Source organism: Pseudorasbora parva, chromosome 3 (genome assembly GCF_024679245.1).
Source record: "Pseudorasbora parva isolate DD20220531a chromosome 3, ASM2467924v1, whole genome shotgun sequence".
Lineage (NCBI taxonomy): Eukaryota > Metazoa > Chordata > Actinopteri > Cypriniformes > Gobionidae > Pseudorasbora > Pseudorasbora parva.
This window is the reverse complement of record NC_090174.1, coordinates 10929327-10943078: the sequence shown is the minus strand read 5'-3', so window position 1 is coordinate 10943078 and position 13752 is coordinate 10929327. Positions and strand designations below refer to the sequence as shown.

General features: G+C 37.7%; 1 protein-coding gene across 3 annotated transcripts in view; it reads left to right on the top strand.

Moving 5' to 3' along the window:
• The window catches only part of dtx2 (deltex 2, E3 ubiquitin ligase), a 33886-nt gene extending 21556 nt beyond the window's left edge, over window positions 1-12330 (top strand). For 2 of the 3 annotated variants that reach the window (XM_067437780.1, XM_067437781.1), the window contains 6 exons: window positions 1252-1389; window positions 4791-4858; window positions 5116-5277; window positions 6034-6195; window positions 6466-6555; window positions 10368-12330. In XM_067437780.1, coding sequence (XP_067293881.1) covers window positions 1252-1389; window positions 4791-4858; window positions 5116-5277; window positions 6034-6195; window positions 6466-6555; window positions 10368-10628 — 881 coding nt within the window. In that variant the 3' untranslated portion in view covers window positions 10629-12330. The remainder of the gene's footprint in view (window positions 1-1251; window positions 1390-4790; window positions 4859-5115; window positions 5278-6033; window positions 6196-6465; window positions 6556-10367) is intronic. The other variant, XM_067437782.1, reaches the window with a different exon arrangement.
• The last annotated feature ends 1422 nt before the right edge of the window (window positions 12331-13752 follow it).

Below are 13752 nucleotides of genomic sequence, written 5' to 3'. Positions count from 1 at the left end.
TCGAAAATAAAGGATTAATAAATATCTAAAAAATGCACATTTAAGGGGCTCCTCTTCTGGTGAATGTTTTTCAGACAGCTTTCAAAATGGCTGCTAGACAGTGTGACCATATGAATACCCATAACTCAGTGTGAAATGGCCTGATTAGCTTGAAATTAGAGGAGGTACATAGTAACAAACACATCAATTGTTTAAGACATCAATTTTTCATAATTATTTTTCTAATCTGAGCTCAGATATAGTAGTGTGCTTGATGGGTACTTGAGCTTAATAGGAACGTTAACCCTATGTCATTGTGATTATCAAAGTTTTAGGGACTAAAAATCTTGACTGCAAGGGGACTTTTAAAATTGTACTATTTTACTGCAGAACTTTAATGCCTGGTTTCACAGACAAGGCTTAAGTCTAGTCACAGGCTATAAAATGCATACTTTAACTGAAAGCAACTTGTAGTGGCATATTTTTAAATATGTCCGTGCCATTGTTTCGTATCAAGATGCACACCAGTAATGTTATTTTCTAAGGCACGTTTATAAAAGCTTGTTAAACGTTCTAATTGAATTAAGGCCTAATCCTGTCTTAATCTAAGCCCTGTCTGTGAACCCAATTGTTAACTATTTTTAACTTGACATGCTGTCTTAAAAACGTAATGCTTATGCTCAGTTTTTGGTCATATGTGTTGGTGTGTTTAAAGCTTTAATGTTTTTTTTTTGTTGTTTTTTTTTTGATGTATCAGGAATCATTACTTGCTTACAGCTTTTTTGTCATTTCGTTTTATTATTGTGTTGTAATGGAATTCAATTTTTTCCCTGCCCTTTAAACATCACTTAAAAGCAACACAATTTGTGTTTGGTGACTGAAGATGTCAATCAGATGGACTCTTTCTTCCTGTCAAAGTGGACCAGACGTTATGTAAATAGTCATTAAAAGTCCAACTCTGTGAGCCCAATGTGGCCCTGTGAAGGTGGTTTGAGTGATCAAATCACAGTTAGTCGAGTTAGATTGTTGTACTATATTTAGTCCTAGACTAATATTAATAACAGGTAGTATTGTAGTCAGCATTTTGTCACAGACGTTATTTCCTCTGGATCAGATGCAGAAGTGAGTAGGAGCCTAAACTTTTCTTGACCTCATCAGAGCATGCCCCACTTGTGGTTGGCCTCTCCACTCTTGGCTCATTACTCTTCCTTTCCTTCACTCCTCCTCCTCCCTTCCTCCTGCATGTCTCCACATGGCCTCCGGCCGTTCCAGGCATGGCTTCCATTTTGATGTCAGCCGCAGGACTGGGAGTTCGCTTCATGACTGCCCCCTTCTCCCAGCGTGGCTCCAGCAGGCCCGCCAAAGGCCAGCCCAGCTCCGTTAAGAGGGCAAAGAGACAGTCCAGGACAGGTAGTTAAGCACCGCCAACCAGCCCGGCCGAACCTGCCCTCCACTGGCCTGCAAACTGCTGCTGTCCTTTTTGTTTAATTGCTCTTTTCCTTACCATTCTCCTTTCAAATTATATTTTCCCCGGGGGGTTAGTACTTTAGCTTCATTCTGACATGCTCCTTCCGGCCATTGGGATTGTTTATGTTTTGCTATTTATTGTTTGCTTTTGCCACCATGTTTTCACCCATTTCATGTTTCTGCTGTCATGCTGTCTTGCTTCCATCCTTTCGATCACATAATGAATGTACTATTGATGGTATTCGCTTGCCACTTGCCTGCTCACCTGTGGGATACTGCAGACGGATGTCTGCCAGGGGGGTTATGGAATAACAGTTGTTCCCTGGTCTGTTTTCTTTTAACCTATAACCCTAAATAACCTGTTTTGTGGTTAATGCTATTAATTTTAACACCTTTAATACAGAAGATGATATTAGGTTCAGACTGACACTCGCAAGCAATGGTAGTTTACAATTTTAAAGGTGCAGTGTGTAGTATTTATGAGGATCTATCAACAGAAATGCAATATAATATACATAACTACTTTTTCAGTGGTGTATAAAGACCTTACATAATGAACGGTTACGTTTTTATTACCGTAAAATGAGCCATTTCCATCTACATACACCACAGGTCCCCTTACAGTGAAGTCACCATTTTGCGCTGCCATGTTAATACAGTGGCCCTCAACGGACAAACTGCTCTACAGAGCGCTAGCTACTCTCTGCTGTCTCAGACAATGACATCTTTGTCCTATGTCGGCCACTGTAGCTTCTCTATGTGCTTCAAAAGGGTGGGGTGAGCAGTTAGCGGTTGCAATTCGCACCCTCACCACTAGATGCCGCTAAAATTTACACACTGCACCTTTAATATCGTCTTACTAAAACATCCTAAACATATTTTCTGAACTGACTGTCTGGAAACTCTAAAAACTAACACCAAGCGCTGTAATCTGAACAGTGTGTTTTTATATGGTATGTAAAATCATAGATATAAATAATAAAGGCTAGATGTCTCGTGCGCACTGTTGGCCAATGGAGGTCGACGTCCGCAACTGGCATTGCGCAATCTTGTCACAGGCAGCTCGCTCACTCGTAACAGTGTGTTTTAATGGTGCATCTACTTTTAAATAACCATAACTTTCTAAATTTTCAACCGATTTTCAAACTGTTTCGTTTGTTAGAAACGTCAGAGATGTAGTTATGACACTACATACTTATGAATAATTATAACCATGGACTTCAATATAAAAGTAACATTGAACAGAACAGATAGGTGCAATAAAAAAGGTATTTATGTTAAATCAATATATAGGCTACTAAAACTGTGTAAAAATGGCAACATGAGAAATTATATATATATATATATATATACACATACATACACACACACACACACACACACATACAGCTCTGATTTTTTTTTCCCAGAGCTAGCTATAACAAATATATTTTATATATATAAGCTTTTATAATAAGAATATCACTATTATAATGAAATTATTTGTATTAATTTTTTTTTTTTTTTACAAAAACAAACAAACATGCAAACTAAGTTTATTTTAACTAGACAAAAGATTGGTTGTCATAAAATCGTTATTGGTGTCTATAAAACATATATAATTGAACAGCTCGATTGTGGTCTCCCTTGATAACATGCACGTAAGTTAGCCGTGATACTCAAGCTGCACATTTAAGTCGTTTATCGAAACGAAAAGCTGCAATTTCAACATGTTAAAGCATCCAGATTTATAGCCATGTTAATAAAACGTTTGTAAGAAACCAAACCATTTGTAAATCCGTTAAGATTTCAGCGAGATAAGAGTGTTTATGTTCGTACAGATCAATCACCTACATCAGGTTCCACAGAGCCTGACAGAAAGCTTGCCTGTGACAAGATGGCCGCCGGTGATGGCGATGGTGACTCCATCATAAGACATCTATCCTTTATTATGTATATCTATGTGTAAAATGCTGAGTAAGTATCAAACGTCGATTTATTAAAATAAATCATGTATACCAGATAATTCAGGCTCTAAATTCTGGTTGATGCAGATGTACACATTATTTGAATTCTCGATTAATGCACTAAATTACTATGTTGCTAAACGCAAATAGTTTATCATCATCATTTATTATTATTATTTTTAAGTGTAGCAAACATATTTTCATAAGAGCAAGAATCTGTTTGAGGCTGTGGATTACACTTAAAATATAAGAATATTAGAAAATAACTATTTAGCTCATTTAATTTGGTAAGATCTGTAAATTTAATTTAATAAATTGTAAACCTGATGCTGCGTGATTTTAACACATTAAGGTGGGTTTTAGGTACTAGGCCCCTAAAGGGACATAGTGATTGGAACAAAATTATATTTCAATGCCTTTGCATTGTCGCAAAGGTTTTGCATTTGCTCACAAAAATTTTGCAAAACTGGCACAATTGGTGATGGACATATGAGGTGGGAGAAAAACTAGAGACTGAAAAGTTTCTTGGGGAACGTTTTGTGAGTAAAAAAATGCAAAAGCACAGAAATATAGTTTTTCCTCCCAACTTTTTTTTTCAATCACCGTGTGGGAGACTTTTTACACTTATTTTTTATTTTAACACTTATGCTGCACACTGCTAGTGTATACATGTATATAATAAATATGCAATGCAAATTGCGAAAACTTCCTTGATGTGACGTGAAAACGAGCTGATGCAAACAATAAATAAGATGGTCTTGATGTTCACGTGCAAAGCAGAACCGGCCTACCCTGTCACCAGAAATGTGTTTCTTTTCTAGGGGAAAGCTTATAAATGGTTAAATGTATAAGCTTATGTGTGTCCACATATAGTGTGATAATGCAGAACACTGCACAAAACAAAGTGTGATTCAGCAGGAATTGTAGAGCAAGCGTTATTGCATCAGGTATTTGGTTGTTGTTCCTTGGAAATACAGCTCTGGAAAAAATTAAGAGAAAAATTAAATCTTAATTTTTTCCAGAGCTGTAGATGGACACTAATACCATAGCATCTCTAACTGCTTCTTAGAATAACCCATTTCTATAATTTATTTGGTCATTAAGAAAGCATAACAAATGTAGCATTCTAATTCTGCCAGGTTATCTGCATTAATCATATTATAGGAATTTATTTAAAAAAATTAATTGTCTATGTAAGTCACAAATAGTGGAAATGTATGTAAAAAAAAATGTGTGTGTATGCGTGTGTATATATAATGTACATGAAAAATTACAAGTCACAAAACTGATTAAACTTTCTGTCTTTAAGAAAAATAATTTTCACGTTGTCACATGATTTTGAGTGCCAGTTATTGGTCATGTTGGTTAAGATGTGTCTTGTGTTCTGTATGTCCTTAGCTCCTGCTCAGAAACCAGAGGAAGTCATTAAGAAATACATGGAGGAAGTGCCTGTGGTTCCAGATGAGGTATATTTTTTTTGATGCACGATCATTTAAATATACTCCAGGGTTTCTACTGATAGAAAGCCATATGCTAATTGCCGAAGTAACCCTTTAAGCACCTTTATAATGGTAATGGCCCTAAACATAGACTTCCAATTCTGTATGCAAAATATAACATGACCCGGACTAATTTTGATGAAATTCACCCATATGTTTAGAGCTTTCTTCTGGAAATATGATCTGCTCTGTGAGGTTTGTGACATCTGGCTGTGTGCTTTCAGGACTGTATCATCTGTATGGAGCGCCTGGCCTGCCCGTCTGGTTATGAGGTCCCAGCTGAGTGCTCTCAGTCTCTTCAGCCCAACACTGTGGGCAAACTCACAAAATGTGGTCACACCTTCCACATGCCCTGCATGCTGGCCATGTACAACAATGGAACCAAGGTGTGCAATACCTTACCAACACAATTATATCCAACTTTTTTAATACTATTTTAGGGTAATTATAGGAATGCATGACATGAATTACAATACCGTTAATACTGTTAGTAATTGGAGTAAATGATTTTCAGAATTTAGATTTTTGGATGAAGTATTAATTTAAATGTATTCCAATCTACACTGTGTGGTGTTCCCAAATGTATTTTTTACAGATGTCTCTTTTGCTCACCAAGGCTGCATTTATTTGATCATAAATACAGTAAAAACTATTTAAATATTTTGAAATGTTACAATTTAATTACAATTTAAAATGACTGATAATTTATTCCCATGATGGCAAAGCTGAATTTCCAGCATTATTACGCTCGTCTTCAGTGTCACATGATCCTTCAGAAATTATTCTGATATGCTGATATGGGGCTCAAAAAACATTCCTTATTATAGTTTTGCTGCTTAATATTTTTATGGAAACTGATATATATATACTGATATATACTGATATATAAAATATATTCCAGGATTCTTTGAAAAATAGAAAGCTCAAAAGAACAGCATTAATTTGAAAGAAGTAACATGTATAAATGCCTTTACTGTCACTTATGATCAGTGAATAAAAGTAGAAATGTCTTTTAAAAAAAAAATACTGACCTCAAAATGTTCAGTGGTAGTGTATGTTGTGCATTCCTGGAATTATTCGTTCTTTTAAAGAGATTAGCCGCACCTGTTTTCTCCCACTTATCACATTTTGTCACACTATAGGATGGGAGCCTGCAGTGCCCCTCATGTAAGACAATCTACGGAGAGAAGACCGGCACCCAACCAAAGGGCAACATGGATATCTACAGTATTCCTCAGTCTTTGCCTGGACACCCTGACTGTGGCACTATACAAATTATTTACAACATCCCGCCTGGAATACAGGTCTGTATTGGCAAGCCAATATAGCTCTGCACTTGTTTATATATTTTTTTGCACCATGATTCAATAACCATTTTAGAAGATGAACTGAACTGAAAGAAATGCTAGAGGTCCATAAGAACCAGCCAAATGTTTTAATCCAGCAGACTGACGTCAGCTGCCAAATGCGTTTATTGGGGGCATAACTGGCTCATTCCTTTGTGTGGTAATGGTTTTGTCCTTGCCTTGGCTTGCACTAAGCACTCATCATCCTAATGCACTCTTTGTCTGCAGGGTCCTGAGCACCCAAACCCAGGACAACCCTACACATGCAGAGGATTCCCTCGCTTCTGTTTCCTTCCTGACAATGACAAAGGCAGAAAGGTAATGGAGGGAATTGACCCAGTCCAAGTAAAGATTCATGCCATTCTCATTTGTCACTATCAAATCACTAGCCACTTTCACACATTAAATCTGTTAAATTACCGTTCAGTTGCTGAATCAACTGTACCATGTGTTACACAAGCAATGTCTTTCTGTGCTTCTTTTACAAAATGGCACCACAATGCCATTAAAAAAGAAAAATTTGCATGCTAATAGTTTGAAGGTGCAGTCACTGTCAAAAATCTAGCGACGTTGGAAGTCACTTTCAAACCAACCATCTTTCCATGTAAATTTGTGTCAAAAAAAAAAGGTAAAATCTGCATGGGAATGTATTTCACTTTCACATAAAATTCCCAATTCCTCCAGAAATTACTTTAAATTGCTTTCCTTTTCTGCATGTGACAGTAAATATAGCTTTAGCCAAGGATCAACCGTGATTTTTTTTCTGTTCACAGGGTCGGGCCAGTAGTTGTCTTAACAAAAAAAGTATACTTTTTTTACTATTTACATTATTTTTATTATTATTATTATTATTATTATTTTTATTTAACGTGATTATTTAAAGCTACATTTTTTTACTTTTTTTTTTTGTGTGCAATTTTTTATGAGCGAGTACATCCTAATAGGGGTGTGCAAAATGACCAAAATCTTATTTAAAGATTAAATCAATGTCCCCCTCAATGTCTATGGTGGTTTCGGGCTCCCTGGGCTTATTTAACAAGTAAGAAATACTACAGAAATGTAATAATTCCGATAATTTTTCAAGATTAATTAGCTCAACTCAGCATGTAGGTCCTTCTTTTCATTTGCTACGTGGATATATTAACATACCACGATATACCTCTAACATTGAATCTTTATATCATCGCTATAATATACATCATCATACCGCCCAGCCCTACATAATAAAACCATCTTCCAAACCGTGTTTATGCTTTACCCTAAATCATTGTTTCATGGTCTTGTTTCCCTGCTCTGTTTAGTTTGGTTTTCCTTTTGCACCTGTTCGTCTGTATTTATACTCTATGTTCAGTCCCTTGCCAGTTCTTATTTGTAATTATTTGTGGTGAAGTTTCTCTTATTCTCAGCGTTTAGATGGTAATAAAGACGGTGTTCTTGAATCTTATTCATCTTTGTGCATGTTTACCTCTTTTGTTTCACTATGGCACCCCCACCCCTTCAAATGTTAACCTTTTTATACAAAGAAAATAAGGACTCCAAATTGTATGGTTATTATAATTATGCCAAAAAACTCAGTAATTTCATAATTTCACTGGATAATGATGCCATACATTTCTGACTGTACTTTTCTACCCATTCATAACATTGTCTATATTAGCCAATTCAAGAAACCAAGCTAACTTCATGGAAGAAAACCCATTAAAGTGAAATGAAAAATCTGTAATTTTTCTAAATTGGGCCTTCCTTCAGAAACTTTTACATCAATTCTTTGACATTGTCTGCATACGTCAGAGCTCCCCAACCTTATACACGCTTGAACCTTTAAAAGAGTGTTTAAGCTCAGCATTTATTGATTTTCAATTACCACAGAACATAATTTTTTTGTTTTTGTAACCTTTTACAAAGTTAATTATAACACGTGACGTCATAATCGAGTGTGAGTTTTACTCACATGAGATTTCTGTTGCAAGAAAAATAAATCACTGCATACTGCAGTAAAGTAACAAGAAATGCAGTATATTGTTGCTGTTGGACAGAATCCTTATATCTCCAAAACTGCTACTTTCCAGGATTTTTTATTTATTTAAGTAATTGAACACTTGTCAATTTATACTGTGGCTTTATTCGACATTTGTTTTTTTATATGAACTTTTTAACAAAAAATCAAGTTCATATAGTTTTTGAACAGACAATGTTAGACATGCATGTTTTGTCAATCATTAGAACAGATGCTGATCTGAGGCAGTAAGTGCAGTTTTCATCAATTTACAGGTGGTGAAAAGGTTTTTTTTTTTTTCTGTCATTTGGCCAAAACCTCATGTTATAAAAGCTGAGCACATGCTATTTAAAGGGTTAGGTCACCCAAAAATGAAAATTCTGTCAATAATTACTTACCCTCATGTCGTTCGATACCCATAGGGCCTCCGTTAATCTTAGGAACACAAATGAAGATATTTTTGTTGAAATCCGATGGCTCAGAAAGGCCTTCATTGACACCAATGTCCTCTCTCAAGACCCATAAAAGGGGTTGGGGCGATTTCAAAACAAAGATTCGAACGCTATGAATCAGTGTATCGATTCATGATTCGGATTGCAAAAGTCAGGTGATTTCAGCAGTTTGCCGGTTTGACACGCAATCTGAATCATGAATCATAACCCTGATTACGTGAGAACCCTGAAACGCTGATTCATAACCCTTTCGTAACTTTGTTTTCAAATCGGTCCAACACTATATAAGTCATTATTTAGTTTATTTGCTCACAAAACTATTCTTGTTGCTTCATAAATTTATTGTAGAATCACTGTAGTGAGTTGGGCTTTGTAACGACGTCTTTAGTGCCTTTTAGGGTCTTGAGAGAGGAAATGACATTAGTGTCAATGAAGCCCTCAGTCATCGGATTTCAACAAAAATATCTTCCTTTGTGTTCTGAAGATCTTATGGAGGTCTTACAGGTGTCGAACGACATTAGGGTAAGTAATTAATGACAGAATTTTCATTTTTGGGTGAACTAACCCTTTATGACTAGACTGCCCGATCTGCCGGTGATTTGATTTCGCCCTGCAACTCCTACTGCTTCTGTTACACTTTTGTGGGAACCAATCACAGACTGGCTTATCCACCTGGCGCGCTATTGGCGGGTTTAACACGATGACCGCTATAGAAACGATGATTCGTTGCCCATTGATCATGGCTCTTGTGGTCTGATTGGTTAAAGGACTATGAAGGAGTCATTGAATAATGCTCGTTTATCACGCCTCTTGTGCAGTAGAAAATACAGAGCAGACTCCCCAGACTAATGTTCAAACCTAAATTGAGCTTGGTCTGGTGACAACCTGACAAATTTAAGACAGTATTGGCTTTAATTTTACATCAGATGCTAGACTAAGAATGTGTTTGGTTAATTTGGCTCAAGGGCAAAAAAATATACATTAGCATATTTTAGCCGTTTTGGTTCCTTTTCACTCCACACTGATTGCTCTGGTCTGAATCAGTTGATGACTTGGTGAATGAACCAAAATGCAGTCACGTGACAACATCCACATCATTCATTGGTCAGATGTTGTCCAGCAGACAACACGTCGTTTTTGTAAATCATACTGTGGTGGAGAGACAACTGCGCAAGCTGATTGTATCCCTGGTCATTGTATATTATGTAGTTTGTATACACCACTCTAGGCAAACTATAAATTTAAAGAATTAAGCGCAGACACGGCTGGAAAATAATGATTTACTGCACTGAAGGCGAGTCGCATGTCACTTCAGGAGAAGCCATGTATTAATTTAAAAAAATGATATCATAAAATTGTTTCTACATTATTTTGGGGGTTCAATGTGAAACTATAACACTATTAAAATACACAAACATCTTTAATATTAGGTGTGATTAATTGCAAATTAATTACAGAAAAATGTGCAGTCAATTAGTAATTTTTTTAATCGATTGACAGCACAAATGGAGATGCAAGGATTCTACCTGACAGCGATGATATATTGAATCACGACCCAGGTCCTGCTCAGCATTTATGTTTTATGTTGATCTTTGTGCGATGCTCTGGTTCGTGTGAGCAAACCACAAACTGTTTACTTTAAATCTGAAGGTCTTGATTATCTCCATGGTGACCGTTTTCAGGTGCTGGAGCTGCTGAAAGTGGCGTGGACGCGACGCCTCATCTTCACCGTGGGCACTTCCAGCACCACAGGGGAGCCTGACACTGTCATTTGGAACGAGATCCACCACAAGACAGAGATGATGTCCAACGTCTCCGGTCACGGCTACCCCGACCCCAACTACCTGGACAATGTGCTCTCAGAACTGGCGTCACAGGGTGTGACGGAGGACTGCCTGAAACGAGACGCTCAGAGCCAAGGTGCTCAAGGTTCAGCCATGTGAAACGGACCATTCCATCTGCTGTAGATCTAATAAAACTTGACAAAAAGGGAAAACTAGAGTTCTGATGTTTGGCAAGAGGTTTGGATGTATGTGAATGTGCAAGGGGTGGCGGCAACAACTTCTTTCATCCGGCTGAGTCTAGAATATTAACGCACACATGAGGTCAGCGGCTTTGCGGTCATCTTTACTTTCACCGTATTGTAAGGCAGCTACAGATGGTTCTGCACGAATGGCTCTGTCTTAGACTGATGCCCGAATCTCGAGCCAAGAGGAGACTCGCCCTCTGATGCCAGTTTTGGCATTCATCTCAAAATATGGTTCATCATAAGGCTGTGATGTCCTTCCTGACGCACTATATTACAGTAGAGCACCTGCGGCAATGACCCTCATACTATTGCTGGGAATCGATACAATATTTCTTTAAAAGGATTAACATACAAAAAATCAAGTCTTTACTAGTACTGTAACATGTACTGCTTCTGAAATTAAAGGCACTTTTTTCAGAATTTGCAGCTATGAATTTAGTTCATATTGTTTTAAAAGGTTTTTAATCTGTCAGATTTGGTGATGCTGTACACTTGCTGCTATTTTATTTTATTTACGATCATAAGGGACTTGATTCCACGTAATAAGGTTTCAATGGAAGTTTTTTTCTGCCACGGAAAAAAATACTTTTTTTTCACACGTTTGTGGTATAAACTAGCCATTACGAGTTATAAAGTCAGAATGTCTGCAATTTTCACAATTCTGACTTTTCTCACAATTGCAAGTTATAAAGTCAGATTTGCGAGTTCAAATGTAATGTTAGGTGCGATTAAACGCAAATGAATTACAGAAAAATATGCTGTATTTTGTTTTTAATCTATAGACAGCACTAAAGGAGATATAAGGTTATTGATATAGACTTGCAAGTTATAAAGTCAGAATTGCGAGATAAACTCTACTAAACTAATTCAACTTTAATATTAGGTGCAATTAATCACAAAACAATTACAGGAGATACACAAGGTTTGTGAGATACTCACAAATCAAGAGTTGCAAGATAAACTTCAATGTGGGATTCAAAAATGTGCAGGTAGTTTTTTATTTATGACCACTAAAGGAGATAAAAGGTTTGCAAGATTGCAATTGTGAGTTAGAAAGTCAGAATTTCTGCAATTTTCCCAATTCTGACTTTTTTCCTTGTCATGCGATTCTGAGGGAAAAAAGTTAAATGCGAGATGTACAAGAAAAAAAGTCTGAATTGTGAGATTAAAAAGTTGCAGTTATCTTTTTTTTTTTTTTTAGTGGTGGAAACAAGCTTCCAGAGGTTTCTGTTGCAATGGACAATTTTTATTCTTTTGAATATACGTACGTTCATTTTAGCAATTTAAAAATGCAAGGCTTTTAAAAGCTCACCATCACTATATGTAATGCTGTTTAAAAAATGTCAATGCTTATTTAATTATAATCCGGATCCTGAAAATAGGTGTAGAAATGCAATTCCACAGCATTAACATTGAGTTGCAGTATTAGATGGTGCCACAGAGACAATCAGCAGTGTTTGATTAAGATTCAATTCTTTACCACTGCGAGTCTGGAGACATTCATTCATCATCTCTTATTCCACAGTACGGGATATTTGGTTTTACAATGTATGCAACTGTATATATAAATATATATTCAACTTCTAATCAGCAATAAACATTACTCCATATAACAATTTTTTTTGTTTCTGTTACTTGTTAATGAGAGATCCCTGTCAACTCTTCTAGGTGGCGTCAGGCATTTGGTTTGCAACAAAATACTAAATTAAAATACCTGTAATCTCAAGTAAATCTCATATCTAAACACAAATATATGGGCAGAGTGGGGTAAACTGAGCCATTTTTTTTACTTCTAGATAAGAGAAAATGAGGCAGAAGTACAAAGAAGGTATCGAAAGTAATTACAGGATGTTTCCTATCATAAATGATCAGAATACATCTATGACAAAGGGTTAAAAAAATAGCTTCCTATAAAAATATTCCCTTTCGTTCAGTCACTGAGTTACGTCAGTGACTGACAAATAGGGTTTCGCTTAGAAGCCTATCACCTTCGAGTTTTTACAAAACGAGCCATGGACAAGGAAATGCTGCGGAATTTGTAGGGATATAAGGAGGGCGCTGGCAATCTCGCCTCGTGTTTCTGCTTCAGAGCCAAGAGCATTCTTCACTCTGCAAGCCTGAAAATCTGAGTTCTCTTCAATTCTTCCAAGCGAGCGGTTCTCCCGTGTGTTGGTGTGACGGTGCGTTCCAGCAATTCAACATTGCCTGCCTGCTGGTCTGTGCAGTGATTTGCAACAGCTGTGTGTGTTTCCTGGGCTCTTTAACACTTTCCTTTCCTTAACCTTTTCACAAAAAAAAAACCTTGTGCATGTGGCAGGTCTTTTTGAAGATGTCAAGTCCCGTGCACTTCTGGGTGCAGTCTCTCTCTCTCTCTCTCTCTCTCTCTCTCTCTCTCTCTCTCTCTCTCTCTCTCTCTCTCTCTCTCTCTCTCTCTCTCTCTCTCTCTCTCTCTCTCTCTCTCTCTCTCTCTCTCTCTCTCTCTCTCTCTCTCTCTCTCTCTCTCTCTCTCTCTCTCTCTCTCTCTCTCTCTCTCTCTCTCTCTCTCTCTCACGGTCTGATGGGCACAATCACTGCTTGACGTGTTTGGGCTTCAAGCAGCATTTGTGGATGAGCCATGTTCTCACTGCAGAAATATGACCATCACGATGTGCGTGAAGACTCAGTGACCTTCGTAATGGAGGTAGAGTCCCCTCTGCCACACCCCAAATCTATCCTCAGGTGAGACATTGGCTGGTGGCCAGGGTGACCTGGGGGTTAAGGTGTGGAATAAAGCCCAGACGATCCTTCCTCGGCCCACACCGGCTCAGTCCACCTCAGCCTGCTCGCTACCGAGGGTGCCCTCTTGCATCTCCCGTCACTCCACCCCTACCGCCTGGCCTCAGCAGCGGTCCCGGGCCGTGCCGTGGTGGTCGTCGCAGGGAAGGTTCCCCAGTCCGCTCCGGCCCTGCAGCCTGCCAAACGCCAGGCATAGTAGGGCTCCTGATGGGGACAATTTAGAGATGGGTTCCAGGGTTCTCATTTATAAAGCGTGCGTACGC